The 24,612-nt window shown below is 69.5% G+C and overlaps 1 protein-coding gene across 7 annotated transcripts in view; it reads right to left on the reverse strand.

Moving 5' to 3' along the window:
- Positions 1-18,276, reverse strand: part of SH3TC1 (SH3 domain and tetratricopeptide repeats 1) — a 32,645-nt gene extending 14,369 nt beyond the window's left edge. The window contains exons 1-6 of one of the 7 annotated variants that reach the window (XM_070067996.1): positions 18,132-18,276; positions 4,238-4,376; positions 2,497-2,571; positions 1,569-1,696; positions 829-934; positions 154-300 (exon numbers count right to left, since the gene is read on the reverse strand). In XM_070067996.1, the coding sequence (XP_069924097.1) occupies positions 154-300; positions 829-934; positions 1,569-1,696; positions 2,497-2,571; positions 4,238-4,328 (547 nt within the window). In that variant the 5' untranslated portion in view covers positions 4,329-4,376; positions 18,132-18,276. Of the gene's footprint in view, positions 1-153; positions 301-828; positions 935-1,568; positions 1,697-2,496; positions 2,572-4,237; positions 4,377-5,710; positions 5,735-8,524; positions 8,703-8,728; positions 8,884-9,230; positions 9,382-17,558; positions 17,744-18,131 lie in introns of those variants that run through there. The other 6 variants (XM_070067997.1, XM_070067995.1, XM_070067994.1 and 3 more) reach the window with 6 other exon arrangements.
- Between the last annotated feature and the right edge of the window lie 6,336 nt (positions 18,277-24,612).

Genomic DNA, 24,612 nt, shown 5'->3' on the forward strand with positions numbered 1-24,612 from the left:
GCTGCCTGCCCCCTCGGCTGACTCAGCCCCCCCCCATCAGGAATGCCGGTGGGGCTGGCGCCCCCAAGCCCTCTCCCCTGCTTCCCCCGGGGCTGCCCCGGGCCTCGGGCCTCACAGTGAGGGTGGGGTCAGGCCCCCGGCGCCCGCACCCACCTTCCTGCAGAAGGAGGCTCTCGCAGGTCAGCCTCAGGGCCTCCTCGTCCACGCGCACCCGGACGGCCGCCGCCCCCTCGTCGCCGGGCGCCTGCAGCCAGAAGGCGGGCTCCACCAGCAGGCTTTCCAGGCAGCGGTGCGTGAAGCCTGCAAGGCCGGGCCTGCTCGCCAGCGCGCCTGGGGGCCCGCAGGGAGAGCCCAGGGGCCTGCCCCGCCCTCGGGAGCCCAGGGCGCTGTCCCCCCCCCCGCCGCCGGGCCGTGCCAGCTCTGACAGCCAGGCCGTGTCCTGGATGACCCACCCTGGGGCCAGAGCCCAGGGCCGGTCACTTCTGGCAGGGCTGGCCCGCAAGGCCATGCGTTCTCCCCTACACGCCTCCAAAGCGACAGAGGGCATTTAGGAAGTGCACACGGCGGGCAAGGTCGGGACCACAGGTCTCGGGCTGCGCCCGGCCCGGGGAGCCCAGCTCGTGCCCGCGTTCCGGAGGAGCAGAGCCGCACAGCGCCGTGCGGCCATGAACCTGGCTCAGCCCACCTCCCCCCTCCCATGACACAGACCCAGGCCGGCCAGCGAGGCCAGCGAGGCGGACGCGGCTTCCTGTGCTCGGCCCTGTGAGCGAGGGGGGGCAGGCTGTGTGCGTGGCAGGTGTCCCCGCACACCCGGCGTCACTGCCTCACCCAGAGCGTGGTACGTGGAAAACTTCCAGATTTCTTCGAAGGTCTTAAAGGTGACCAGAATGCGCTCCTGGTCACTGTGGATGGACAGCAGCCTGGCCGACAGCTCCTGCGGGGGAGGAGACAGAAACGGGGCCATCCCCGGCGGCGGGGCCGGCTGAGCGCCAGGACCGGGCTCAAGGGAAGGAGGCGTCTCTGTGTGGAGGCGGCGGGCGCCGGCACCTCCCCTGCTCACAAGCCCGCCATGGCTCCCAGCGCCCGGGGGCCAGGGCTCCTTCCCAGAGCGGGAGCGGCCTCCTGGCTCTGGCCCCGAGCCCTCTGGGCCTCCCCTAGTGCCAGCAATGCCAGCTTCTCTTTGACAGTCCGGTCCCTTTGCAGCCCTGCTCCCAGGCCTGGGTGCCCCGGCCTGGCCTCCCTGCCCGGCCTAGGGCCGCCAGTCTTTGTGTTCCCTGAGTCGGTGGAGACGGGGGGAGCAGGGCCTGGCACTCTCTAAGGAAGCAGGTGCCTCTGCCTGGGGCCTGGCCCTCCGGGTTCCACACCCGCACACCCCTGCCCGGAGCCCTTGCCAGCCTCCTGCTTGCCCTGGGTCTCCCCCTCCACGCAGCCCCCAGTGCTGTGCAATGCCAGCCCCCAGCGAGTGGCCCGGAAGCTGGGGCCACAGAGGCCCAGGGCCCCTGCCCTGCCCCAGCCCAGCCTCTGTGCCCCGGCCCCGGCCCCACCCGCGCTCACCCTCCCGGACTCACCCCGAGCGCACGGGCCACCTCCCGGCTGTCGCTCTCCAGAAGGCGCAGGCGGCGCCGCACCAGCTGCTGCAGGCCCGGGTCTGGCTGCCCGCTCTGCGCCCGCACGGCCAGCAGCTGCAGGATCAGGTCTGCGGGGCGCGGACGGGGGTCGGACCATTCATGGGGTCCAGGCTGGGGGTGCTGGGGCGCGGTCCCTCCCCTCGCCGCGAGAGCTCGGGAGCCATTGGGCTCATGGCGGGGAAGGGGGCTGTTACCGGGCCAAAACCCCAGCCAGGGGCAGCCGTTTCTCTCCCCGGCCTGGGCTTCAGGGGAGGGGGGAGGTGGACGCACGGGGCAGAGCGGCCGCTCAGCAAACGGGCGCCCAGTGCCTCCTCCCTGCAGCCCCAGCTCCAGATGGGGCGTCCACTCCCCCGGAAACCTCAGCCCCGTCCCCCTCAATGGGCCCCTCCCTCCTCCTGCACGCATCAGCCCAGCCCCAACCCAGCGGCTCAGGCCCAGCACCACCCTTGCCCGCCCCCGCATGGCCTGGCCCCCTCGGGCCTGAGCTGGGCCGCCCGTGCCTGGCCTTCCCACCCTGTTAGGTGCAACCTGACCCTCAGTCCGGGGTCCCCCATTCCCACCTGCGGTGTCGCCCTCCATCCTCACCCCCCTCCCCGGGGAGCCTGGCCCCAGGTCTCTCCCAGGGCCCTTCCCTTCCCTCATGGGGCCTCGGGACCATGTCCCCCACTGGGCAGCTCCCCTGGGCCAGTGAGGCTCAGCCCCCAGGCCTTCCCTCCACCTGATTCAGAACTGGGCTCAGGACCTGGGCATGTGCATTCCACTAGCCCCCCCCAGCCCCCCACCCCCCACCCCCGTGGTTGTAAGGCAGGAAGGCTGGGGCCCCAGGACGAGAAGCCCGAGTTGGCTGTCCCCGGGCCCAGGGCCTTACCTGTGGGGTACACTCCCATCTGGCCAGGAGGGGTCCCAGCGGCTGGGTCAGCGAGGCCAGCAGGAGGGGCCATGTCTGCAACACAGCAGGCCGCCATGGTCAAGGGCAGGACGTGCAAGCTGCCGACACCCCAGCCCCGACCTGCCTGCACTCGCGCTCTCTGGGTGTGGGGCCATGGGGACGTGGGGTTGGAGCAGAGGAGAGGCCGGGACACAGGTGCAGTCTGGCGGCCGAGACCCCGCCCCCACTGGCACCTCAGTGCCCCAGGCCATCGTGCCCCTGGGCCCCGGTCCTCGTGGCCGGCTCCCTGTCACCCACACTCTGCAAGTCTGCATCTCAGCCTGGGCACCTGCTGGCTGCCCCTCACTTTCCTCATCTGTGAAATGGGCTGTGCGCCTAGGGTCCCGGGACGGAGCAGGACCCAGCTCAGCCTCGCTCCTTGGCCCCGCACTGTGATGGGCTTGTGGGTTTCTGGCCCCGCCTGGTCAGACCCCACTGCCAGCCCCTCCCCTTCTGGACACAGGGGCTCAGAACGGGCCGTGAAATGCAGAGAAAAGAGGGGAACTGGATGGGGGCTTCCGGGCGCCTGGGCCTCTGGGAGAGAAATGGCCACTCCAGGCCTGGGGCGGGGAGGTGCGGCAGGAGCCCCAGTGTGGCCCAGGAGTCGGGACAGATCCCACTGGGGGGACTCTGTGCTCCGAGGAACCAGCGAGGAATGAATGTGGACGAGTGGGTGCGAGCGGGGCTGGTGGAGAGCCGCCTGGGGGTGCCGGGGGAGAGGCACCCGGGGGTGCCGGGGGAGAGGCACCCGGGGGTGCCAGGGGCCAGTGGGGCTGGTGGAGAGCCGCCCGGAGGTGCTGGGCACCGGCAGGGGTGCCGGAGGGGGCGGTGGAGAGCCGCCTGGGGGTGCCGGGGAGAGGCACCCGGGGGTGCCAGGGGCCAGTGGGGCTGGTGGAGAGCCGCCCGGAGGTGCTGGGCACCGGCAGGGGTGCCGGAGGGGGCGGTGGAGAGCCGCCTGGGGGTGCCGGGGAGAGGCACCCGGGGGTGCCGGGGCCAGTGGGGCTGGTGGAGAGCCGCCCGGAGGTGCCGGGCACCGGCAGGGGTGCCGGAGGGGGCGGTGGAGAGCTGCCTAGGGGTGGCAGGCGCAGGACAGCCACACAGGGAGCCAGGGCAGAAGGAAGGACCCAGCACCTGGACAGGAGGGAGGGGGCGGCTCCTGGAGGCCCCCCGGGAAGGCCCCTGGGGACAGGCAGGAAAACACTGGCAGTGCCCAGCACCGGGGCTCAGGCTCGGGCCGGGCTCCTGCACGTGAGGTGTGAGTGCAGCTGCCACCCCCCCCAAGCCCCGCCCCAGCCACCCTGTGCATCCGCTGACCACCCGCGCGGCCAGCGAGCCTCTGAGGGACATGACAGGCGTGGTTTGCACCCTGGGGAACGGGGACCCCACCCTCCGTCATCAGGGGCTTGTGGGGCGCAGCACAGCTTCCGGAAGCCTCTGGACCCCGTGGGCCCCAGCACTGCCCCCGCCCCGTCCTCTGTGAGCTTGGTTCTCGCCAAGGCGTCCCGGGACCCCGGAGCCGGGCCCTGCCACACGGGTGCCTCCCCGGGCCCAGCTCATCCCCGGGAGCAGGCGCTGGGGGGCAGCGGCGGTGCTGGGCAGCCCACGGCCGGGAGGCTGCGGTGGACGGGCGCACGGGTGGGATGCAGGGGGCGGCTGGAGCCGGCCCCTGCCCTGTGCTCACCGTCTCTGGCTGCGGCCTTGGCTTCCGAGGGCCCTGCGGGCGGCCTCCCCGCTGTCGCCTCCTCGGCCGTCACCTCCGCCAGGCGCTCCATGACCCGCGGTGGCCTCAGAGCTGAGGGCTTGGCATGTCTGGCTCCCGCCTGCAAGAGAGGAGGGCGCGGGCTGCAGAGAGGGCCCTCCTGGGGGAGGGGCTGTCAGAGTGGGAGTCAGGAGGGCAGAGCACCTGAGACCAGCGGAGGACCCCCGCAGGTGTGAGGGGGGCGCCGCCTGGGCCCCCTCCCACCCTCAGGCCACCTCAGCAGGCTCTGGGGTCCCTCGTGTGTGCTGTGCCCCTCTGCCCCAGTGCCTTCGCACATGCCAGTACTGCTGTGCCCCTTCAGGCAGAACCCCCAGGCCTCTCTCCCCAGGAGCCAGTCCTGTCCTCCGTCTTTCACGGGGGCAGAGGCCCTGCCCCCGGGCTCAGTAAGCGGCTGCGGGGCCCAGCAGAGGGCACAGAGGACACAGAGTCCCCTTTCAAGCATCGGGCGCAGGCTCAGGAGCCATGGAGCCGGTGAGCAGCACGTCCTGGGCCAGGGGCAGGGATCGGCCACGCCCCCTCCGCGTCTGTCCCAGGCAGAGGGCAGGCGACAACGTGGTCAGGGACGCCCCGGCCACAAGGTCTGGCCTCTGTGCACTGAGCAAGACCCAGGGAAGGCCACCCCTCCGCACCCAGGACGGCCACAGGGCCTCCCTCCGTGTCCAGCACGTGGGGCGACGGGCCAGGGACACCTCGTCCCCCTCTCTGCGGAGGTCCTGGCCAGCTGACCCACGCACCTCCTTTCTTGCTAGGTGCCAGGAGCTGGCCCCAAGGGTGGGTGCAGAGCTAGGTGGGGACAGCACAGAGGGGCCGACGCCCAGGCCTGCCACCAGCTGGGACGCAGCCAGCCACCGCTGCCCGGACGGCCCCCTGTGGTCTCCAGCCTTGGCTCCCACCTGCACCCTGGCCACCCCTGGGGTGGGGGACCTGGCAGGAAGTGGGGAGGAGAGGGGCAGCTGTAGAGGTGCCTGGGTCTGGGGTCTCAGGGTTACGGGGGGAAAGCGGGAGGAGCCGGCATCGCGGCCCTGCGCAGGCCGAAGGAGGCCCATGGGAGCCGTACAGCCAGCAACAAGGCAGGGGCCCCACGCGGGCGACCTGGGGTCCATTTCCAGGGGCGGGACCAGGGGGCTGGCAGGGCTGCTGGGCACGCTTCTCCTGGCCCCGCCCACTCCAGCTGTCACCAAACACAGGGGCAGCTTGGCCACAGCCAGACCCCAGCAGGCAAGAATCCCGACTGCCCCGGGGAACGCAGGCAGCCTGGTCCCCTCTCTGTGCCAGCCCGGTGAACACGCCTGACCCCAGCTCGCTCCAGGACGGCGGGGGCTTCCACGGGCTCAGGTGCCCATGAGCCAAGCACCTCTACTTGCGAGCCCCACCCAGGGGAGCCCCTGCACCCACCTTACAGATGAGGAAGTCGAGGGCTCTGAGCGGTCTCACCCCCCCGCCCCGTCAGGAGCCATTTGCTCCTTGTCTGTGGCGGCCGATCAGAACCCACCCGCAGCCCTAGAGCCGGACCTGCCCTAGCCCAGCAGCAGGACGCGGCCCCCAGAGGAAGCGGGGCCAGGGGGCGGAGCCGGCGGGGGCCCCTCCCCCTCTCTGCGGGCCCTGCTCAGAGATCCTGCCCCAGCACAGGCACACGCTGGGCTCCCAGCGGGGGTGCGGAAGGAAGGAGCCGGCTTTGGAATCTTGTTGTTGCCTCCACCACGGGGACCCCTGCCCCGTGCCTGGCTCTGAGCCGCCAGCTGGGTCAGACAAAAGTCTGGCTCCGGGAGCAAGTGGTGTGGCGGGAAGAGACCCTGACGCAGGGAACCAGTCAGGAAGGCTCCCTGGGGGAGGCTCCCACAAAGGCCCCAAGTAGCCAAGGCCAGCTGGGCTTGTAGAGGGACAGCCTGAGGCTCTGGGGTGACCCCCACGGACCCCCTGCCCACCAGCTCCACTGCACGGGGCAGGACTGCGGCAGATGGCCTGGAGAGGGGCATTTGACACCGAGGGGCGTGGCGTCCTGCACACAGCCCCTCCCCCTCGCAGGCCAGGGCTCAGCCCCAGGCCCCCCCCCCATGCTCTCCCTGCGAAGGCAGAAGTGCCCCCACTGTGCAGGCCTGGGGCACAGCCTTCACTCTGCTCGCTGGCCTGGGGCGCCGTCCCCCACCTCCCCCCCCCCCCCCCCCGGTCACACCCGAGTCGTTCCCAGGCATCCCCCAGCTGCGGGAGCTGTGGACTTTGCATCCTGCCCCTCCACACTCTGCCCCAGGGTGAGCCTGGCTCCTGCGGTCGCCCACGGCCTTGCCCGGCCCCGGCCCGCTGCCCGTAGAGGGGCACCTTGGCAGTGCGCCGACTCGGCCCCGCTGACCGGCATGGTTTCTGGGGTTGCAGCTGCCCTCCCTGCCGCTCGGGCCCCCGGCCAGGGGGATGTCCTGACCCGCAGGCCCGGCAGGTGTCCCCAAGCTGGCCTGACGCCCACCGTCCCCTGGGTCGGAGACTGGCCCGTTTGAGGCGGGCCCCAGGCCCCCACGACCTGGCTCAGAGCAGGTGCTCAGGGACAGCTCCCGAGAAAAGAGAAGGCCCTGGGCTCGAGGGTTCTCCACCTGCCGGCGGGACGCGGCTACAGCTGCCATCCGCGGCCCCTGCTCCGAGCCACCTGGCTGCCTGGAGGAAGTGGCTGGGTCCCTGCAGGCCGGCTCCCTGCCCTGGGCCTCGATGTCAGCTCCGCCGAGTGGGGACACCGCGGCCGGCACGCGTGCCCCGGTCCTCGGGACAGTACTCCCGGCCCCAGGACACACGCGTGGGGCTGACCCCCCCACAGCCCGAGTTCCCTCCTGCAGGAACTGGGAGGAAGTCTCCGGCTCCCCAGGAGGGCGGCGGATTAAGGGGCGGTCAGCTGTCAGCGCGGGTCACAGTCTCATTAACCCGCGTCAGGACAAGGGTGGAGATGGTTCCAGCCGGTCCTGGCTGGACTGCGGAGAGCCTGCCCGGAGCTTTCCAGGCTGCACTGAACAGACCTTGTGGGGCTGTGGCCGCCGCCTCGGCTCCACCCAGAAGGACTGGGAGCGCGGTCCCGGCTCCCCACGTGCTGGGGTGAACGGGGGCCGCCCCAAGTTCATGTTCGCGAGGACCTTCAGAGGGGGTCTTCCCTGAAAATAGGGTGCCTGCCGATGACGTGGGCGGCAGTGAGGATGATGTCACGGCGGGACCTGTATCCCGTGACTACGTCCACGTGAGACGGCAGGCGTTGCGTGGGCATCCCGCATCCGGGCGCCTGGTCCCAGTTCTGGATACTCTGAGATCCCGGTCCAGCTCTGGGCTGATGCACCTGGAAGGCGACCGATGACGGCCCACGTGGGGGCTCGAGTGGAGCCTCGGCCTGGCCCAGCTCGTCCCATGCAGGCAGGAGAGAGTGAGCCAGCAGGTGGAAGGTCTCTCTCCCTGTCACCCACCCCCACTTTCAAGAAATCTATACATCCTGAAAAAACAGACATGAGGAGTGAGGATGTGGCCACCAGACACAGGCAGGGGTCGGGGGCTGCTGCCATGACCAGGAAGTGCCTGGAGCCCGCCAGAGCTGCGGCCCGAAGGGTCGTCCCCAGGACTCCGGGAGGACGCGGCCCGGCCACACCCTGACTCCGCTGAGAGGACACACATGCAGTCCCTCCGCCCGCCACACGACCCTTGCAACGCCTCCTGGGCCTGGGCTCTCCCAGAGGTGTGGCGGGCGGACCTGAGCCACAGCACCCTGGAGAGCGGTAGCCGAGGCGCCAGCACGGTGCCCACGCGGGCCAGCCCGCCTGCTCACACAGCGCTGCCGTCCCGGGACGGCCCCCAGGACAGGCACCTCACTGCCCCTGCCCCAGGCCCGGCCAGGGCCACACCATCCGGGCAAGGCGAGGTCTGCCCGGGGGGCCACTCCACGCTTGTCCGCCCCCTTAACCTGGACAGGCCCGCCTCCTGCCCCCACTCCCCCTCCCGGCTCAGCCAGGAGCCCCTCCCCCACGGGGCTGCGCTGCTGTCTCCTCTGAGCCCAGAGAGGCCCAGGGTGCGCGGGCACAGGCCCGCCCTCGTCCCGCTCGGTGGGTGGGGCAGAGCGCAGTGGCGGCCTCAGAGTGGCCAGGTCAGCACCGCCGTGGCGCTGCCCACCCGTGGGTCTGCGACATGGCTGGCACCATCCCAGGGCTGGGGGCCCTCCAGCCCTCCCTGACCCAGGACCCCAGGACACACCTGCTGAGCGTCCCGCCAAGGCGGGGTCACAGAGGTAGTGGCGCTAAGGCAAACCCCAAGTCACCGTTAGCGCGCACTGGCCGGCAGTGCCTGGCTGAGGTCCCAGCAGGCCTGGGAGCGAACAGCTCCCCCCACCCAGGGCTGCTGCTCCCCAGCTACCACCGGACAGCCGACCAGCCCCGTCCCTACCCTCGTGCCCAGTACCTGCCCCTCTGCTCCCCAGAGGCAGCTCCCAGCCAGGCGGCCGCTCCCTGATTTCAGTGCTGGCCCAGACAGGACGGGCAGGGGCCGCCCACAGCCCAGCTGACTGCAGGGCGGCCGCCACCGCCCCCTGCTTCCTGCCCCACTTCCTCCCCGCGCCTGGGGGCCGGGGACAGAGCGGCCGGCCGGCCGGCCGGTTGATCATTAGCTCCTTCCTGGGCGGGCGCGCCAGGCCTGTCCCCGCCTGCCCGCTGCCAGCCCCCAGGCTGCTGCTCCCGCCTGGCCCCCGGATGGGGAAGTCCTCCAGCTGCCCACCCTGCACCCTGCCAGCCTCCTCGGAGTCTCTGTTCCCCTTCCACTTCTGCACACACACGCGTGCACGTGCACACACAGTGCACACGTGCATGGCCCCATAGATGCACACGCACGCACGCACGCACGCAGGTGCAGGGGGTCCGGGCAGCAGAACCTCCGGGGAGCCCTGCTCCCCGCCCCCCAGCCTCACCTCCTCAGCCCCGGGCCTCAGGGCCTTGGTCTCCGTGCTGGCTCCGCCTGACCCCAGAGAGGAGCAGGAACTCCCAGCCAGGCCTGGGCATGGAGGCCGGCCCCGCTCGCGGTCCCGCGAGAGCTCTGAGCAGAAGCAGGAACTGAGCTCGGCCCCGGGTGCTGTGCTGTCCTCTGTGACGCAGGGGCGCCGGGGGCAGGACGGGGGCAGCTGCCGGCCCAGCCCCGGGTCCCGGGCAAGGGGGAGCTGACAGGCGTACAGGGACGCTTTGCGCACGTGGTCTGGTTTGACAAAACCGGGCTCATTCCCTCCTGCTGCACAGTGATGTGCCCGTGTAACAGACGAGGGACCGGGGGCTCCGTGAGCTGCTGGGCTCGGCCGAGGCAGCGGGAAGCGGGGCCGGCCTGGCCCCTTCCCCAGGGAGCTGAGCTGGGCCGGCGCCGGGGCTGGGAACCGGCCGTGCTGGTGAACGGGGAGTGTTTGCCTGGGAATTCCAGGGTGAGGGGACCACTTGGAAAGGCCACCCCCCCCATACAGCAGAGGAGAGGGGTGCAGCCACCCGGCCGACAGCAGAGCCCCGTGGTCAGGCCGCCTCCACGCGGACCTCCAGGGAGCCTGATTGATGGCCCGCACGCGCCTCCACCTGCAGCCACTCCCGGAAACCCCTCCCTGCCGGCTGCTTGGGCGGGAAGGCGCCTACCGCACACCCAGAGGCCACTCTTGTCCCAGGGCCCGGCTTCCAGAAGGGAACCTTTCCCCTGCCTGCCTCTGTCTCTGGGCTCGGCCCGACCATCTTGCCCGGAAACCCGGGGACGCTCAGGCTGACACTGCTGCCCTTTGGAGCCTGGCCAGTCCCCATCACGGATGCGTGAGGGTCCGGGGCACGGCAGGGCGCTTTGCTGTGGCCGTGTCAGGGGCCTCCTGGCCCCTCCGCCAAAGGTGTCTCCAGATCGTGTCCCCTGGGGAACAGCACCCGCGGAAAGCCACGCCAGTGGTCAGTGGTCAGGGCCAGCCCAGTCTGTGCCTCTCCAGCGCCACACCCCTCCTAGGAATCCCGCCCCTCTCAGGAGTCCCGCCTCTCCCCTGCTCCCAGCATCCTCTACACCACCCCAAAGTCACAGAGTCACCCCCAAATCACTGCTCACGAGGCCAGAGCCAGCCGCGAGGGAGCAGCTACAGAAGCGGGGTCACCGCCCAGCCTGAGCCCGCTCGGGTCCAGCACCGGCCCGAGTCCTGCGCCGGGTTTGTTAGCCTCTCCGGCCAGCCAGGCCCCGCTGTCCACACCGCCAGCACCCGGAGAGACGGGCAGAGACGGCGAGGGCACCCGGTGCAGCAAACGTGTATTTCCTGCTGCCTCCGATCCCGCCGCCCACTGCGCCCCGCGGGGCCGCTCCCACCCCAGCACCCTCTCTGGCACTCCTGCAGGCCCAACGTCCGAATCCCGGTGTGGGCAGGACTGTGCCCCCTCAGAGGCTGGGGGGGGGGGGCTCGTCCCTGCCCCTCCTGGCTCCCGTGTGGCCGCTGCGACCACCCGGGTCTCCCTGTGGCCGCCTCCTTGGCGCCCATGCCTCCTCAGCTCTCTTTAGGGACCCGAGCCTGGTTTGGGGTCCAGGCCCTGCCGTCCACACCTCCGCAGCCCCCACAGCTCAGCTCGAGACCCTTCACTTAGTGGCTGGGCAAAGACTGTTCCGAAGAAGACGGCGCACACAGCTGTGGGCGGAGGGCAGGGCAGGGGCGCGCACAGCTGCGGGCGGAGGGCAGGGCAGGGTCGTGTGCAGCAGGCCTGGGGGCGCGGCCCCTCGAGCCCCTGCCTGGTCACACACAGGTGGATCGAGCAAGGCCCCGGCCCCCACGGCTGCCCTGATCCTGCACGCACGCACCTGCCCCCGCTCGACCCCCTTGCATTCCTCGGAGCTGGGACTGCACCCCTCACACAGCTCCCCCTGCTGCAGCCCCCTGCCTGGGAGCTGGACCAGGCTGGTACCCCGCTATAGGGTGGGGCCATTTGGCGCCGGCCCCGCCCCCGCTCGGCTGCCCTCTGGGTGAGCCGCCACCCGGGCACCCACTATGTGCAGAAGCAGGTGCCCAAACGCCCTCTCCCACAAGCACCTCAGAACCTGCGGGTGCCCCCGGCTGTGCCTGCCCCACCCCACCTGTACCGCCCCCAGCCCTGGCGAGTCTTCTCCACGCAGGGTGGGGACCCCGTCACCTGTGCATCCCCAGGGTGTCGCCTCCTGCAGGAAGGCTGCCAGGGTAGGATGTGTTGTGGCCTGGCTCCAAGAGACACCTGAATGTTCCCAGGGGCTGGAGCAGGGCTGGGGCACAGCCGCGCTGTGGTGTCTGATCCCCCCCCAGTGCCAGTGATGGCCCCGCCTGCAGCCTCGGCCCCCCAAGAGCCCGGGGGAACACGCTGGATGACTAAGTGCAGAGACCCATGTCCTGGGGTCGGTCCCCTGGCCTCTGTGCACCGCCGGGCATGGCCTCCCAGGCCAGGGCTGGAGCCCCCTGCTCAGGGAGGCCCGGGGGCTGTGCAGATGAGTGGGGGTGGGCACCAGGGCCTCACTCTGCCCTGGGAGATGGGCCCCAGGTGTGGGTCGGTCCCCAGCTGCCCCCGCCCCCACGCACTGCCCGAGTCCCGAGCGTGAGTGAGGACGCCGGGCTGCTGGGCTGCCCTCTGCCTGTTCTCCCGGAGGCCCGGACAGGCTCCACGTCCCTTCGGGGCCACAGGCACTTCCTGTGCCGGCCACGGACCCCGCTGTGGCCCGAGACCCCGTATCCTGTTTGTCTCTGCAGCTGTGCCCTTGGCCCGGGGCCAGGGGGATTTTCCGAGGGCCTCGTCCGCTGTGGGCAGGCAGCCAACTCCGCACGACACCCAGGCCTTCCAGGGCCAGCCAGGGTGCTGTGAGTGGGGACCTCCCCCCCACTGCAGGACCCTCCGTCCCACCCCCAGCCCCTGGCCAGCGGGTAGTGGGGTGATGGGGACAGGGGTGCACAGAGCAGGCAGGAACAGGGGGTCCCCAAGAGCCCGGGGAAGTCAGATCCCAGCTTACAGAGGAGACGGGGGGTACCCTGATGCGTGGGTCCCTCTCCCCTGAGCCCACATTCCTGAGCCAGGCTGTGGCACCCTGACGGGGATCCCCGGCATTTTCTGGGTTGATGCTCACCTGGCTCGCACAGGCACTGAGCCGGCCCCGGCACCCCTCCAATGCCTCCCAGCCAAGACCACTCCCAGGTGGGGCTGCAGCCTCCCCACTGGCACTCGGGCGTCCAGCGGCCACAGTCCCCTCCATGGCCCCTGCCCAGCCCGGCCTCCCCGGCTCTCCCCAACGCACCAGCTGCCCCGGCTCTTCGGGGCCTCTGCCTCCCCAGCTGCCCCCACTCCCTGACGGGCAGCCACACCGGCCGCCAGGCTCCATGCTGGCTGTGCATCAGACAGGACTGAGCCACTGCGTCCGGCGCTTGCCCGGGGGTGGCCAGGGTATCCCACAGCCGGGAGGGGCCCCGCCCACCTTTCCCAGCCTCCACAGACAGCGTCAGGGGCACTTCAGTTCTTCCACCGCGCCCAGCTGGCTCCATCCCAGCCACGCTGGCCAGCCTCATCCCCACGCCACCTGCCCCTGGCACCTGCACCTCCCGCCCTCTGGCCCCCCTTCCTTTCCAGGCCCCTGCTGGCCCTGACCTCTGACCCCAAGCAGCCACTCCCCTCTGCTCCCAGGGTGGGGGTGGGGCGGCACATTTGTGCTGCATTGGGAACTTCCACCCAGGGCTGAGCTTGCTCCGTGCACGAGCCCTCCTCCCACCCCCCCGCAGAGGAGCGAGGTAGGGTCTCACACCCCAGGGCTGGGAGGTCTCAGGCTTGGAGCTGGCGTGGGCTCCTGGGACCCCCCCTGCCTACTCGGGGGAGTGGGAAGCACGCCCGGCAGCCTGGGCCATGGCCAGCAGGTGGCATCCCCTGCCACGGGCCCCTGCTGCAGGTGGGCTCCGGGCTGCAGCTCCTGGGCAGCCCATGTTCCACCTGCACACTCTGCACACCTGGCTGCCAGCTGAGCTGTTTCCCAGGCGACCCATGGAGGGTGTGGCCAGGGCCCCTGCTCCGGAGGGGGCCAGCTGTGAGCCCTGGGGCTCCCCTCACCGCTGGGTGATGGGGCGTGTCCTCCACCTGCTTTGCCCTGGCACAGCCCTGCTCTGTCCACGAGGGCAGCGCACCACACACCGGTACCTGTTCCCTCCCACCCTAGCCGGCTCAGCACGGCTCTGGCCTGGCTGTCAGCCCGGCTCTGCCGCTGCCCCGTGTGCAAAAGGGGAGCCCCGCGAAGGGAAGCAGCTCCTGTAAAAACTGGCAAGTGGGTGCCTCCCCACCGCAGGGGAGCCCCATGCTGAGCTCCAGGACACAGCCAGAGTCCAGAGACAGCGGAGAATCAGCCGCAGGTGCTCAGGTGCTCAGGAGCGCGAGCGGTGTAACCAGCTCAACCGCTCGGGCTGCCCGCCCCTCCCAGGGACTTTCTGAAGGCCCCTCCCATACACTCAGGGCCTGGCAGGGGTCAGCCAAAGGCTCCCAAGAACAGACACGGCTTGGGGGCTTGGGCCTGGTCCAGCCGCTCAGCACCTCTGATGGATGCTGATTCGGTACCGGGTGAGGGAACACGCGGGGCTGGCTGGCAGCAGGGGAGGCGAGGCGGGACAGAACGAATGGGTGGCTGAATGCATCTCTCCAGGAGGAGGCGTGTCAAAACGATGTGTGTGTGGGGGGGGGCGTCAGGGAGGGGTGAGGAGCCCCGGTTCTGCGCGGACTCCACAAGGCTGAAGACCCGGTCCCCCACCCCTCCTCCTGCACTCGGACTCGCTTTCCAGCTGCCCCCCCAACAAGCCCACCCCTTCCCTACAAAGGGAGATGCAGCTGGGGCCGGGGCGGCTGGCACTCGCTCCCTCCCACCCTTCTCTCCCTCCCTCTCTCTCTCCCTCTCTCTCTCTCTCCCTCCATCCCTCCCTCTCTCTCTCTCTCCCCCCTTCCCTCCCTCTCTCTCTCTCCCTCTCTCTCTCCCTCCTTCTCTCTCTCTCCTCTCTCTCTCCCTCCCTCTCTCTCTCTTTCTCTCCCTCCCTCCCTCTCTCTTCCTCCCTCTCTCTCTCCCTCCCTCCCTCTCTCTCTCTCTCCCTCTCTCTCCCTCCCTCTCTCTCCCTCTCTCTCCCTCCTTCTCTCCCTCCCTCCCTCCCTCTCTCTCTCTCCCTCCCTCCCTCCCTCTCTCTCTCTCCCTCCCTCCCTCTCCTTTCTCTCTTTCTCTCCCTCTCTCCCTCCTTCCCTCCCTCCCTCTCTCTCTCTCTCTCTCCCTCCCTCCCTCTCTCTCTCTGTCCCTCCCTCCCTCCCTCTCTCCCTCCCTCCCTCTCTCTCTCTGTCTCTCCCTCCCTCCCTCCCTCTCTCTCTGTCCCTCCCTCCCTCTCTCTCTGTCCCTCCCTCCCTCTCTCTCTGTCTCTCCCTCCCTCTCTCTCTCCTGCACTGCTGTGCGCGCTGCCCCCTTTGCCTTTCCGTAAACCCTGCTCTGCTCGCCTGTGCCCGCCGAGGTCCTGGACCAAGTGTAGCTGGGGTCTCTCAGAGCCTGCCAGGGGCCTCCACCCCGCAACAGAGGGGACACAGGAGCCCAGGGAAGGAGAGGGACATTGCTGCCTGTGGTGTGAGGCTCTCGCACAAACACCCCCAGGCTCAGCAAGTGGGGAGGGGGAGGGGGAGAGGACGGCTCTGGGTGGAGCCCCAGGCGCTCCACCCTCAGGGGGAGGGGCTGTGCCCGGGGCCACCCCAGCCCTGCGGAGGAGGAACCTGGCAGCCATGGCCAGGTCACGGCCACATCCAGGGGGCCCTGCCCACAGCGCGTGCCCTGCTGTGACAGCGCAAGGCGACCCCAGCAGCACCCTGAGAAGCTCAGGGGGCAGCCCATCAAGGGCACGCTGCCGAGTCCCCTCCCCCGGCGCCCCTCAAAAAGCCATCAAAAATGGACCCGCCGTGGGCACAGAGGGTCAAGTCCCCACCTCTGACCCGGCATCCCATAGCGAAGCAACGGTCAAGTCCCGGCTGCTCCACTTCAGACCCAACTCCCTGCTGTGGCCTGGGAGAGCCGTGAGGACGGCCCGGGTGCCTGGGCCCCTGCACCTGCGTGGGAGACCTGGAGGAAGAAGCTCCTGGCTCCTGGCTTCGGCCCGGCCCAGCTCCGGCCATTGCTGCCATTTGGGGAGTGAACCAGGGGATGGAAGATTCTCTCTGTGGTCCTCGTTCTCTCCCTCAGTCAGTCTGCCTTTCAAACAAATCAATCTATACCCAAACAAGCAAACAAAACGTCACCACACACAAGGCGAGTCTGAGAAAAGCCGGGGGCGGTGCCCGGCGTGCAGCTGACAGGGTGTGGGGGCCGGCACCTCCTGGACGGCCCTGCTCACCGTCCCAGGCCCTGCAGCCCTCCCCAGGGCCACGGCCACATTTTTTAAAAAGGCAGGTACGTGAGCAGGTGCAGTGGGGGGGGGGGGTGGAATGGAGAGTGGGCACTGTGGCTCCTGCCCAGGAGCCCGGCATCCGTGCAGGTGTGAGCTACTTCAGAGACAGGGACAGAGCCACCTCCTGTCCCTTCCCATCACTGTCCCCTCCTCACTGTCCCTCCTCGTTCACCCCTCACTCTTCCCCCTCACTCTCCCCTCACTCTCCTCCCTCACTCTCCCCCTCACTCTCCCCCCTCACTGTCCCCTCACTCTCCCCCCTCACTCTCCCCTCTCACTGTCCCCCCCCACTCTCCCCCCTCACTCTACCCCCTCACTCTCCCCTCACTGTCCCCCCTCACTCTCCTCCCTCACTCTCCCCCCTCACTGCCCCCCCTCACTCTCCCCTCACTGTCCCCCCTCACTGCCCCCCCTCACTCTCCCCTCACTGTCCCCCCTCACTCTCCCCCCTCACTGTCCCCTCTCACTGCCCCCCTCACTCTCCCCCCTAACTGTCCCCCCTCACTCTCCCCCCCACTGTCCCCCTCACTCTCCCCCCTCACTCTTCCCCCTCACTCTCCCCCCACTCTCCCCCCTCACTGTCCCCCCCACTCTCCCCTCTCACTGTCCCCCCTCACTCTCCCCTCACTGTGCCCCCTCACTGTGCCCCCTCACTGTCCCCCCCTCACTCTCCCCCCTCACTGTCCCCCCTCACTCTCCCCTCACTGTGCCCCCTCACTGTGCCCCCTCACTGTCCCCCCTCACTGTCCCCCCTCACTGTCCCCCCTCACTCCCCTCACTGTCCCCCCTCACTCTCCCCTCACTGTGCCCCCTCACTGTCCCCCCCTCACTGTTCCCCCCACTCTCCCCCTCACTGTTCCCCCCACTCTCCCCTCTCACTCTCCCCCCTCACTCTCCCCTCACTGTGCCCCCTCACTGTCCCCCCCACTGTCCCCCCTCACTGTGCCCCCTCACTGTCCCCTCCCTGCCCCCTCACTCTCCCCCCTCACTCTCCCCCCTCACTCTCCCCTCCCTGCCCCCTCACTCTCCCCCCTCACTCTCTCCCCTCACTCTCCCCCCTCACTGTCCCCCCCCTCACTGTCCCCCCTCACTCTCCCCCCTCCCTGTCCCCTCACTGTCCCCCCTCACTCCCCCCCCTCCCTGCCCCCTCCCTGCCCCCTCACTGTGCCCCCTCACTCTCCCCTCACTCTCCCCCCTCACTCTCCCCCCTCCCTGCCCCCTCCCTGCCCCCTCACTGTGCCCCCTCACTCTCCCCTCACTCTCCCCCCTCACTCTCCCCCCTCCCTGCCCCCTCCCTGCCCCCTCACTGTCCCCTCACTGTGCCCCCTCACTCTCCCCTCACTCTCTCCCCTCACTCTCCCCTCACTCTCCCCCCTCCCTGCCCCCTCACTCTCCCCCCTCACTGTCCCCTCCCTGCCCCCTCACTCTCCCCCCTCCCTGCCCCCTCCCTGCCCCCTCACTCTCCCCCCCACTGTCCCCTCCCTGCCCCCTCACTCCCCCCCTCACTGTCCCCCCTCACTCTCCCCTCACTGTGCCCCCTCACTGTCCCCCCTCACTGTCCCCCTCACTCTCCCCCCTCACTGTGCCCCCTCACTCTCCCCCCTCCCTGCCCCCTCACTCTCCCCCCTCCCTGCCCCCTCCCTGCCCCCTCACTCTCCCCCTCACTGTCCCCCCTCACTCTCCCCCCTCCCTGCCCCCTCCCTGCCCCCTCACTCTCCCCCCTCCCTGCCCCCTCCCTGCCCCCTCCCTGCCCCCTCACTCTCCCCCCTCCCTGCCCCCTCCCTGCCCCCTCCCTGCCCCCTCACTCTCCCCCCTCCCTGCCCCCTCCCTGCCCCCTCCCTGCCCCCTCACCGTCCCGGCAGCCTCCTGGTGAGCTGGCTCTGCTGTCTCTGGGAATCAGGACACCTCCTCCATGCAGCCACAGAGGCCGCCTTCCCTGGGGGGGCGGGCCGAGCCCTGTCCTTGCCCCAGGGCAGCCTGGGCAAAGTCCACCGCATTCCACCCAGAGCTAGGCTCAGCCTCCACATCCCCGCCTCCGCCCTGCGCCCAGCCCACCCCTGCAGGCTGGACCCCCGCCCCGCCCCGGCGCTGGCAGCACCAGGCAGAGTGGGTGCAGGTGGGTGCAGGACCTGGCCCGGGCCCGGGGTCCCTCTCTGGGGTCACTGGCCCGGGGCTGCTGCGGTCAGCTGCAGGGCTGACAGCCTGCGGACCCAACAGGAAAACTCCCGGAGGGCGGAGTCGCTCACCCACGGCCACGCCTCCCCGTGAGTCCCCCCCCAGCCCAGTCCACGGATCCCACGTCACACCTGCCGCCCAGCCGTCCGGCTCCGGCTCCACCTCTCGCTGCACCGACCAAGCCTATTTGGCCGCCCTGCCGCGGGCGCCCCCGCCCTGCCCCGCAGGTGCCCGAGCGCCGGCGCTTACCTGGGCAGCAGGGCGGGGAAACACCCTGTCCTCCGCTGCCGCTCCCGGGGTGCCCAGGAGAGGCCCGCAGCGCAGGGGCCCGGCCAGCCAGGAAGGTGCACAGGACACGCCTGGCCCCTCGGCTCCCACGGAGCAGGGAGGAGCCGCCCACCCGCCCCGCCCCGCCCCGCCCCTGCCAGGAAAGGGCTGAGCTCCTCCAGGCCTTTCCTTCTCCTTATCCGCTCTGGGGCCGGCATTCCCCAGCAGGGCGGGGAGCATAGGCAGCTGCGGGTGGTGGGGCGGGAGCTCCAGGGCCGGCGTGCAGGGAGCTTTGGGGGCGCAGGTGGCTCTCACCTCAGAGGGCGGTGGCCAGGGCACAGCTCAGCTCGGGGGCGGGGGTTCCTCCAGCCGGAGCCAGAGCCTTGTGCTCAGTGAGCACGGACTGAGCGCCTACTGTGTGCCGCAGGCACCTGCTCCGCCATGATCAGTCTGGTCCCTAACTCACTCAAGGTGCCCGTCCGTCACGCAGACGCCTGGGAGGCTACATGTCCCCGAGTCCCCACTCCCCCAGGATCTCCCAGGTATGTGTGCGTGCATGTGCGTGTATAGGGCAACCTTCCCAGGCATTCGTGCTGTCCTGGGAAGAGCCGGCCAGCAGGGAGGGAGGAGATGCTGGCACAGAGGCCTGGACTGCCCACTCTGTTCCCACGTCGCCCGTGACCATGAATGAATGAATGAATGAATGTCTCTGCTTTGTCTCTGCTTCAGTTCCGACTGCACCGACGTCACCCCTCTGGGTCCCTGTTCCCGCGGCTCCCGACTCCGTGACCCCAGCACACCTGGGCCCTCGCAGCACCAGGGTTCTGGCCCCGCCCACACGGCAGGAGCTGAGGGCGAGAGCTCCCACAGCCTGGGGGGGGGGGGCTGCACGGGGCTCTGCTCCCAGTGGGGCTCAGCTGTCAGCCAGCTGTCACCCGTCGCAGCCTCGGGAAGCTGAGCCCTGGAATTCCCGGGGTGCCCAGCTGACCTGCAGGACCCCATGGGGCCACGGGCAGGGCCCTGCACACCAGCCCAGGGGAGGCCAGCCAGGGCTTGCAGGCGCTGGCCCCCCGGCTGCCTCTAGGGGGAGGAGCTGCCAGGGGCCGGGCACATGCTCGGTGCCTCCCCTCCTGCCTTTGATTGGCGCGTCACCACCTGGGGGCTCTGTGGGGCGGGAGCTGCTCCAGATGTGGCCGCCAGGGTCAGCAGCCCAGCACCTGCACCTGGGCTCGTGCCCAGCCTGGCTCCCACTGACCGCGGACGGCAAAGACCAGAACCTGGGCTGGGTCCAGGCCAGCACTCCATCCCCACAACAGAACCTGGGGGTCCCTGTCCCCACAACGCCGCGGCTGACACCGCAAAGACGGTCGGCACTGCTGTGTTGGGTGTTCTGTTCCCTGTCCCCACTCGCACCCCCGACCCAGAAGCCCCTCGGAGGGGCCTTGTGAGGGGCGGGGCTTCTCCCTCCCAGCCCACCCCTCTCCGCAGGTGCAGGTGCAGCCTGGGCCCTGGGAGCAGCCCTCTCCCGGCCCTGCACGCCGGTGCCATGAGGTCTGCATCCTCGAGGGCGCCGCTCCTTCCTTCAGCAATGTTCTGGCCGCGCCAGCCTCCCACTGCCGCCTTCCCGCCGGACTCTGACGGATTCGGAGCTCGCGCACAGGAGGGGGCGCGACCTTGCCGGGCACGAACGCGCCTGCTCCAATGTGCCCCAGGGACCAGCCCTGCGAAACAGAGGTCACGTCTTTGCAAAGATTTATTTATTTATTTGAAAGGCAGAGTGACAGACAGTGAGGGGAAGAGACAGAGAGGTCTTCCATCCACTGGTTCACTCCCCAGGTGGCCACAATGGCTAGACCTGCACCGATCCAAAGCCAGGAGTCAGGAGCTTCCTCCAGGTCTCCCACTCAAGTGCAGGGACCCAAGCACTTGGGCCATCTTCCACTGCTTTCCCAGGCCACAGCAGAGAGCTAGATCGGAAGTGGAGCAGCCGGGACTCGAACCAGGGCCCATATGGGATGCTGGCATCACAAACCATGTGTGGTGCCAGCCCCGTGAATTCACTTAAAAACAAGCATGTCCCCCAGGTCCCAAATGTGCGTTCTCGTCCATCAAGACCACCTTAGAAACCCCAGAAACAAAGCCACGTGCACCTGCCCCAGGCCAACTGTGATCCTTGGATGCCTCCCAGGGGGCCCACAGGTGCAGGGTTGGAGAGGGGAAGGCGGCCGGGGGCAAGGAAGGGGTTTGGCGGCCGGGGGCAAGGAAGGGGTTTGGCGGCCGGGGGCAAGGAAGGGGTTTGGTGGCCGGGGGCAAGGAAGGGGTTTGGTGGGGGTCCTCAAAGCTGCACAGTGAGCGCAGGCGGGGAGTCCTTTCTGCACCAGACTCGCTCCCAGGCCCCAGGGGGAGGCACAGAGGCCAAGGTGGGCCGTGCAGGAGGCCCCCGACAGGTGCCAGCAGCTCCCCGCTGTCCGCCAGCCACAGCTGCAGCCCCAGGGAGCCGAGGCCTCGGCCTGAACTCAGTCCTCTGACTTGGCCACTGGAGCTGGATAGCCCCCATCCCCGAGGCCAGCACGGGCCTGCCTGGGGTCTGGAGAGCTGCGGCTGCCATGGCAGAACACTGAGTTGAAGATTAGAGGTGGGGGCCGGCACTGTGGCGCAGCGAGTAAAGCCCCAGCCTGCAGTGCCAGCATCCCATATGGGCGCCAGTTCCAGTCCCGGCTGCTCCACTTCCGATCCAGCTCTCTGCTGTGGCCTGGGAGAGCAGTGGAAGATGGCCCAAGTCCTTGGGTCCCTGCACCCTCGTGGGAGACCCAGAAGAAGCTCCTGGCTCCTGGCTTCCGCCCGGCCTCACCCTGGCTGTTGTAGCCATTTGGAGAGTGAACCAGTGGATGGAAGACCTCTCTCCCTCTCTCCCTCTCTCCCTCTCTCCCTCTCTTCCTCTGCCTTTCACATAGATGGGTCTTCAGAGAGGATGACATGGAGGGGAGACCGGGATGCTGTGTCTGCAGCGTCGGCGTGGGGATTCCTGCCCCCAAAACCCCACGTTCCTCTACAATAAGGCATCGCCGTCACCATCGTCGCCCAGGCTATCAGCAGGGGATGGAGATGCCTACGTGACGGACAAGGAGTTTCTGAGTGAGTTCACACGGAGGTGCCCCTCCCTGCGGGGCCCCAGCCTGCTCCTGTCAGCCCCCCCAAGCTCCCACTATGAGCAGGGGGAAGGGGCGGACCCGGCCCCGGCCCACCACTGCCCTCTAGTGGAAACTGGGAGACTCAGCTCGCATGGGCACAGGCGAGGACCCCTCCCCGGGACCAAGCTGAGGCTGGTGGGGGGTGCTGTCCCTGCCCCTGCAGCCGCCCCCTTCCACCGATGAGCCAGCGACGTGGCTCGCCCGGGCAGTGTGCTGGAGTCCACGTGGTCTCCCCGGTCCCCAGGCAGCAGGATTAGCCGTGGGGGAGGGACAGTTCAGATGGTTCCTGAGCAGGTGCTGGCCTCTGCTGGCCGCCCACGCCCTGCGCGGGGAGGAAGACGCTAGGGGGCGACAGAGAGGCAGCCCAGCATCGCACAGGCTGACCCACAGCTGGGCCGGCGGCCAGACTGGTGACCTGTCTCTAGACGCTGGGTTCGGGGTGACCCGTGTGCCCAGGTGAGGGCCCTGCAAGGCTGCTGGAGGCCGGGAGAGCAGGCGTTCCACTCCCCAGGCATCTGGTGAGTGACCCCGGGCAGATGCCCCGCCCCAGCCTGGGTCACAGCCATGAAGCCAGGGCAGGTTCCTGAGAGCCAGAGGAATCTGGTTTCTGACCCACAGAAACTGCATCAAAACGAACGCTTTTGGCGTCGGCCATGAGAAATCCAGGGTTCAGCTCTGACCACCAGGCACTGCCTGTGATTAGGGCGGAAGCCCAGGGGTGGTGGCGCCAGCACGCCCGGGGGCCATGTCCGAGGCACGTGAGCTCCTGAACTGAAGCCTGAGGTCCCATCCACGGCCCTGGCTGATGGACGCCCCGGCACATTCCCATGGCTCCTCTGCGGCACTCGTCTCTGGCACAGGTGTACACAGTAGGTGCTCAATGAATGCAGCCCCTCACCTTGGCCTCGGAGCCGGCCACGTGCTCCTGACACTCCCCCTGTCTCTGTGGCCTGGCACGAAGTCCAGTCAGAGGATGGGTTCCCCCGAGACCTGCGGGTGTGGGGCCCACCTGGGGCCAGGCTTCAGTCCTTGGGAGCAAACCCAGCTCCAGGGCTGCCCAAGTCAAGCCATCGTCAGGGCCAATCGGCACACCTGTGCCCCTCCCCGGGCTGCCTGCAGGACCGGGAGAGCCGCAGGTGTGCAGGCGGGGGCGTGGCCTCGAGCCAGGCTCGGAGCTGGACATCACACGCCGCTTTTACCCAGGTTCCACGGGGCAGCGTTTTTAATTGCTGAGCGGCTGGAGCGAGCCCACAATGAAATCGTCTTTCATTTGCTTCTCCGTTTGGCCCTGCAGTCAATCGATCCTCGGCTGCGCCGGGAGGGGAGGACTGGAGGAAGCAAGCCGCAGCGCGGCTCGGGCCGCCCGAGGGCCCGGTCCCAAGGGGGCTCCGGCAGCCGTGTGCGCCGCCCGCCGCGTCCTGCATGGAGCCCGGAGCAGGGGATGCCTTCTCTCTGCACCAGCCCAGGTGAGCCCGGGCACCTCCTCGTGCTGCTGTCCAGAGTGGGCGTCCTGAGAGGACGCGGGGGAGGCAGGGAGGCAGAGGGTGCCCGGGAGCTGAGCACCGTGGGAACCGTGGTGTGGGGACGACGCGCCTCGGAGGTGATGGCATATCCAGGGAAGCGCTGCCGCCCCGGCCCCTGGACCGCGCCTCCCGGCCGCGCCACCCGCCAGCACTCTGCATTTGGGCAAGCGAATGCCTCGGTTTTCCCATCTGTAAAATGGATGGGGATGAAAATAATAACAGGATTCTCCAAGATGTCATTTATGAGACACGGGCGGGCGGCCCCAGGACATGGCGCCCTGGCCGGGACCGTTTGCCTCACCTGGCGCGGGCCCTGGCTTCCCCCTCAGGGGCGTTTCCCACCCGTCTTTGCTCCCTTGGCCCCTGAGGCAGCCCTGGCATGGAGCTCGTCCCCCTGGGGTTCAGACAGCCCGCGGGCCCCTCCCGACCCAGCCTCAGGAAACCCAACAAAACCCACCTGCCCCAGTGCCTGGGAGGTGGGCACCTGGGGTCCAGCCCAGCGCTTCCCTGGCCCCGCCCAGCACTCCCCAGCCCCGCCCTGCACTCATTCTCCCCGGGCCGACCCCTCCAGCATGCCCCACCCTCATCCCCTTCTCCCTGGGCCCCGCCCAGCCCTCATCCCCCACCCAAGCCCAGTCCAGCGCAGGTCCTCCACACCCCGCAGAAGGGCAAGGGGCGTTTTCAGGACAGAGGAACCCAACACAGGGGATGCGAAGGCCCCCGGGGCGGTGACAGGCCTGGGCTCACGGATCGCAAGTGTTTTCACCTGGAGGTCGCTGGGACGAGCCCTGGGGCACCCGCGGGCTCCCAGCCTCAGCACAGGGCCTGGGTTCCCGTGGACGGAACCCCAGGTTACAACCGTGGGGTCCGCAGGAAAGCAGGGCCTGGCTTGGGACGCCTTCACCCTGGGCCCCACCAGGACCTCTAGGCACCAACCCACACCTGCACCAAGTTCTCAAGAACCCGAGGAGGTGCGATCCCCGGGCCCCTGGGACTCCGACGCCCCTCCTTCTCCCGTGCTCCCTGTCACCGGCCTGCTGGCCGGGGCTGTGCCGAGCACCAGGTCCTGATGCTGCTGGATGCAGCCCCTCTGAGGGTCCCCCAGGCCCCAGCGGGGGCCAACCCCAGCGGAGGCAGGAGGCAGAGTGCTCCAAAGCCCGGCTCTGGGACGGCTCCCGGTGGGTGGGGCCCCGAGGGGTGAAGGGAGCTTCCCTGAGGCACCCGGCCACCTTGGGTGCCTCACCCTCTCCACCTCAGCCCTGCTGCAAGGCCACGGGACAGACCCGGCAGGAGCAGTGGGGTGGAGGTCCGCACAGGTGCAGCGAGGGCGGGCCTGGGGGGCCCCCGCCTGGGTGGGGCTTGAACACACCTCCTATCCCCATGAAGCGTGCAGAAGCCCCCAAGACAGGCTGGGTCCAAACACTGGGAGGGGCAGCTGCCTGCAGGGCAGCCCTTGGTTGATGTGGCAGGTGCCCCCCCCCCCCGCACGTACACCCTCCGAGAGCCGGCTCCCTTTCATATGCCAGCAGACACACAGAGGGGCCATGAGCCCCCGAAGACCCTCCCATCGGTCCCCTGGAAGAGAGGTGGCGGCCAGGTCGGGAACGAGCACACGCCCCGTCCTGCACTGGGGCAGCCATCAGTGCCCCGGGGACTCAGGGCTGGGCCGGCGGAGGAGGTGCGGGGACAGGCCAGCGCTGGAGGCAGGAAGACCCTTCTCCCTGCTCTCTCCGTGCCAGTGGCGGTCGA

Source organism: Oryctolagus cuniculus, chromosome 2, assembly GCF_964237555.1.
Source record: "Oryctolagus cuniculus chromosome 2, mOryCun1.1, whole genome shotgun sequence".
In the NCBI taxonomy this organism is placed as follows: domain Eukaryota; kingdom Metazoa; phylum Chordata; class Mammalia; order Lagomorpha; family Leporidae; genus Oryctolagus; species Oryctolagus cuniculus.